This window comes from Dendrobium catenatum, unplaced genomic scaffold, assembly GCF_001605985.2.
Source record: "Dendrobium catenatum unplaced genomic scaffold, ASM160598v2 fragScaff_scaffold_1414, whole genome shotgun sequence".
Classification (NCBI taxonomy): Eukaryota; Viridiplantae; Streptophyta; class Magnoliopsida; order Asparagales; family Orchidaceae; genus Dendrobium; species Dendrobium catenatum.
The window spans coordinates 279,076-283,754 of record NW_021319876.1 but is presented as its reverse complement, the minus strand read 5'-3'; the positions used below and the strand labels follow the sequence as shown (position 1 = coordinate 283,754).

At 35.2% G+C, this 4,679-nt stretch overlaps 1 protein-coding gene across 1 annotated transcript; it reads left to right on the top strand.

Moving 5' to 3' along the window:
- Nucleotides 1-250: 250 nt before the first annotated feature.
- On the top strand, nt 251-4,051 carry LOC110111444 (the record flags this gene model as incomplete). Its single annotated transcript, XM_020843343.2, is given in 2 exon segments — nt 251-1,085; nt 3,779-4,051. Coding segments are annotated over 2 exon segments (969 nt in total), but the record flags the coding sequence as incomplete, so codon positions are not given.
- Between the last annotated feature and the right edge of the window lie 628 nt (nt 4,052-4,679).

The following is a 4,679-nucleotide window of genomic DNA, read 5'->3' as shown; positions in this document are numbered from 1 at the left end:
ATAAAAATTTAAATATTTATACTAGCAAGCAATTTTAAGAAGCAATGAGAAAACTGTCTTAAACTAGTTGTAATAAATTTGAACTATTTTAACTTTGAACTCGATCAAATTCATTTTGAAAGACATCATTTTTTTAAATAGTTAGTAAATATGAAAAATTCTCTCATTAAAAATTTGAAAATATGTTGAAATATATTTAGAAAATGCTTTTATTTTTAAAATATAATTAAAGGGCCGTCGGGCTAACCCGCCGTTTGGTGCCAGCGGCGACGCGCTCGCAGTCACCGATCTCCCTCCCTCCGTCGAGATCTCTCGCACTCTCCGCAGTCCGCAACCTCGATATCTCTCCGATTCTCTCTCTCCCGCTAGCACTGTAGAACTCCTATTAAATGGCAAAACCATCAAAGATAATTTTTCATGATTTCCAGAGGCTTTGCTCCCATGAGATCGTTTCAAGGCGCTGGCATCAAAGCCCTATCTTATATGGCCAACCTGCTTTATTTTGTTCGAAGAATTTATTTTCCGATTTCTCTACAAGCCTGTACCAGCCTGGGGGAATTTGGAGCAGGTTGTACTCCTGTGAGCCTCCCTCTAAATCCCCATCTATCAATGTTGTGCTTTCTCGTATCCTCAACAACAGCCGTACGAATTTTTCTCATGGGGTTTTGTCTTCTGGGTTTTGGCATTCAAGGGCAATGAGCTCGGGGTTTTCGCCCAAGTTGCCAATTCTTTCTTCGAAGGTCGCGGGGCTTCGTGGTTTTATGGAAAAGGGCTCAATATATAGGCTTCTTTCTGTTAAGAGTTTGGATACCGGTAAAATTGCTGAAGGTTTTGGGAAATCGGTGGTCAGTAAGTCTCTTTCGAGCATCAGATTGACGTTTTCAAGGTACCGAGAGGTCATTGGGTTGCAGTTGGAGGCTTTCTGGAAGAGGAATTATCTTTTTATTCTCGGCGCTGGTGGTTTAGTTCTGTGCATTGCGTTGTGGAAGATATTGTTTGGACTTGCAAGCACTTTTGTGGGGCTATCTGAAGGCATGGCAAAGTATGGGTTCCTTGCTCTGGCAACTGCTATTGTTGCTTTTACTGTAAGTATTATCTATTATGTAATGATGATTGGACACGCTTGTTGTGTTACATTTTTATGCGCTTCACTTTTATGTTTTTAGTTGTACCAATTGTTTAATTAAATCTTAGACGTTCTATAACTTTTCCTTGGTGTTAGAGAATTGCTGCGAACTTCAAGCTTATCTTTCTTTCTTTCCAAGTCGTGAATAGGATGATATATTGACTGTGGTTTAGGGATTTGGAGGAGAATGAGGAATAGCGATAGAAGCTCATGGACAAGGGGAGAGGATTGAAGAGATTGTAAGAGCAAATATCAATATTCAATGTTAACCAAGTCTTATATTAGCATATGGTCCGTTTATATAGGGTATGGGCCAAAATACAATCACATTGTTCACACTTAAGGATAAAAAGTAAACATAACATGACATCGAATGAACACTGATAATCAAAGTGTTGTCAAAGAGCTAATCAGATAAGGATCACTAATCTTTGTTGATTTTGCATTGTTTTCTGAAATATGGAATAAACACTAATAATGAAGATGCCCTCAAAGATCTGATCAAAGATTGATCACCAGTCTTTGATGATCTTCATTCCCCTGTGTTTCAATGAACTCTTCTACAGAAAGAATGGGATGTGGTGGTCATATTGCAGAGGTTGTAGGACTCACACATGTACTCTGCATAGAACAACATGAACTCTTATTGAAGTTCCAACAAGAATAAATGGATTTGAAGTTATTGATGGAGCTCATCACTACGATTTATGAATGTGTAACTGCTCAAAATTTTTTATGAATATTGAATGATGTGATGATAATAGTGTGAAGATGAACTAAAGAAGAATGGATGATGATATTTTTTATGTTTTCATGATGAAAGAACAACAATATGATTGAAAAAGTAGAGCCGGAGGAGGTGTTGAAGTTGTTGTTCCAACAACATCTAAGAGAATTTACAATAAGAAAGATTTGAACATGATAGAAAACATTCACAATAAAGAAAGTTGCATCCCTTAGGAATGACGAGGGTGCGGACGTAGTAGAAAAAGACTTGCAATAATGAAGGCCGTAGAACTCACTAGGAAAAGAGAAAGCCCTAGCTTGCATCTCTGGAGGATTGGAACTGAAGTTGATCACTCTTGAAGGTTGATGTCGAGCAGATATTATTGAGCAGAGGTGGATGTTGAGCAGAAATTGATTGCAATTTTAGAGGTATCAATGCAATGAAGCAAAATCAGGACATAATAAGATGATGATGAAAACTTGGAAACTACAGAGCCTAGATGCAATTCAATAATGATGGGAATTAAGGAAGAGATCACGGAGGGACCACTGAAGGCAACAATGTAGAGGGATTATCCCATAGCTCTGTCAGTCGACATCATGTTGAAGTTGCAAGAAGTCGTTGAACAACAGTGATGATGGCCAAGTGCATGAATTGACAAATAAGATTCAACAATGACAATGAGGGCCAAGACCAGGAATCGACAACAAGATTGTTAGGGATCGTATGAGCGATGATGAAAATCAAAATAGAAAAACACAAAAGATTTAAAGCTGTAACACCAGGTGGAGAATGCAGAATCGAAGCATTTGTAGCAGTAAACTAAATCTACTGAGGCAATCAAACCGTTCTCTCTAGTATCATTATTATCATCAATATGTTTAACATTAACTTAAAAGGAAATGCAAAGTAAATAAAGCATGTCCCTCTTAAGGTTCATTTTTTTGTGCTTCCAATGAATATAAACTTTTAGAATCCTATCGAAGTTGTTCCTTAAAGTATGGAAATGGAGCTCTTAAGGTTCATTTTATTCACTTGAATTCACTGAACTGTTTAAATTAATCTGTAACGCCTCATAAGGAATAGCTTCTGTAACAAAAATTTAATTGATTCCCTACCTGTCATTTTACTATGTGAACTGAGCGCTTAAGTATTCTCATTTCAGTCCTTTTTTTTTACATACAATTTTAACTATCAAAATGATTTATTTTTATTAAATCTGTTGTTTTATTTAGAGGAACTAAATAGTTTGCTACAACTTTATTAGATTATTTTATAAGTAACTGAAATTCTCTGATTTTGTTTGGTTTTTTACTTTCTACCCGCTTTATGCTAGGAAAATCACTCTGTAAAAAGCCAAAACTGTTTGGATGAAAACAAATAGATAGCTTTTTCCTAGCTTTTCTTAGAATTTTCTTTTGAAAGATTATATTTAGGAAAACAGAATACAAATAATATCTGAACAAGCATTTTTTCAAAATCTCTGACAGCTAAAGCAGACAAACTTAAGTCCCATCAGAGTAAAACAGCTTAGTATGCTACTAATTATCTTGGTTGATATGATGGAAATAATGTATCTTAATGGATATGTATTAACTGGCTGGGAAAGTAATATGTTGATTGTAATATATATAAGATGCCACTTTCACTGCCATGTAGGCGGATATGGCAGTGAAATTGCAAGTTTTTCTTTTGGGAGTGTAGCTTTATTCTTGCACATTTGCCCATCTTCTAAAAGTTCCATTTCTAAGCTATCAGGATAAAAGTTTGTTGTGCTTGCAAAACATATTGTACAGGCTTCTATTTGAAGCTATTACTAGCTCTGTAGCAATTTGTCTCTGGTTATAACAATTTTAAGAAAATTACACGCTATTTGTTCCAGATTCCAGAAGTGCTTAAATGATAAATAAACTTTCTTATCTCAGGGTCTTTACATTCGATCAAGATTCACTATCAATCCAGATAAGGTTTATAGAATAGCTATGAGGAAGTTGAATACATCTGCTCCTATTCTTGAGCTTATGGGCGCCCCTCTAGCTGGAACGGATGTTAGGGCTTATATTATGTCTGGAGGACTTCCAAAGATAAAGAACTTCAAGTTAAGGTTAGGTGGAAAGCGGTGTTTCCTTATTTTCCCTATCCGCGGATCTGAGAGGAGGGGCCTTGTCAGCGTGGAGGTGAAGAAGAAAAAGGGCCAGGTTAATTCATCATATTCTATTGATTAGCTCATACTAACATGAGTAGAAAATGATACATTTGGAAGAATTTAAATTATTTAATTAACTTTCACTGATATGCAGTTATCCTTCAGAATATTTTCATTTAAGTATAGTTTTTTTAGGAAAACTGTCTTTAAATATTCTTATATTGCTTTCTGCTGCATAAAGATTATGAAATTTGATTTTTCAGATCTTGTAATTTGTTGGTGAATTTTCCGTCTTTCATGCTGTTCTGCTTACTTGCCTTTAATTTATCATCTTGTTTTTTTTAATGAAACTTATTTTTTTATTAAGTTATTACAAAACTGACTCTAGCACTTTTTTTCTTTGGGATGGCTAAAAAATCAATAACTAATTATGTAGAAGAAAAGAAAACTCGAAAAGAACTCATCAATTGAAGAAAGTCACACTCACCTTGATACATGGAGATGACTATCCTCAGAAATTTGTAGTTGCTTTTGCACTTTGTTTGAATGAATTGACGCCCAACTCAGCCACAAAATGGAATAGAAATTTGAATTTTAATTAAGCAACAGTTTCCTTATACTTATTTAACAGATTTTTATTTATAAACATAAAAAGTCCCTAGGGTTGGCAGTCTAATTGT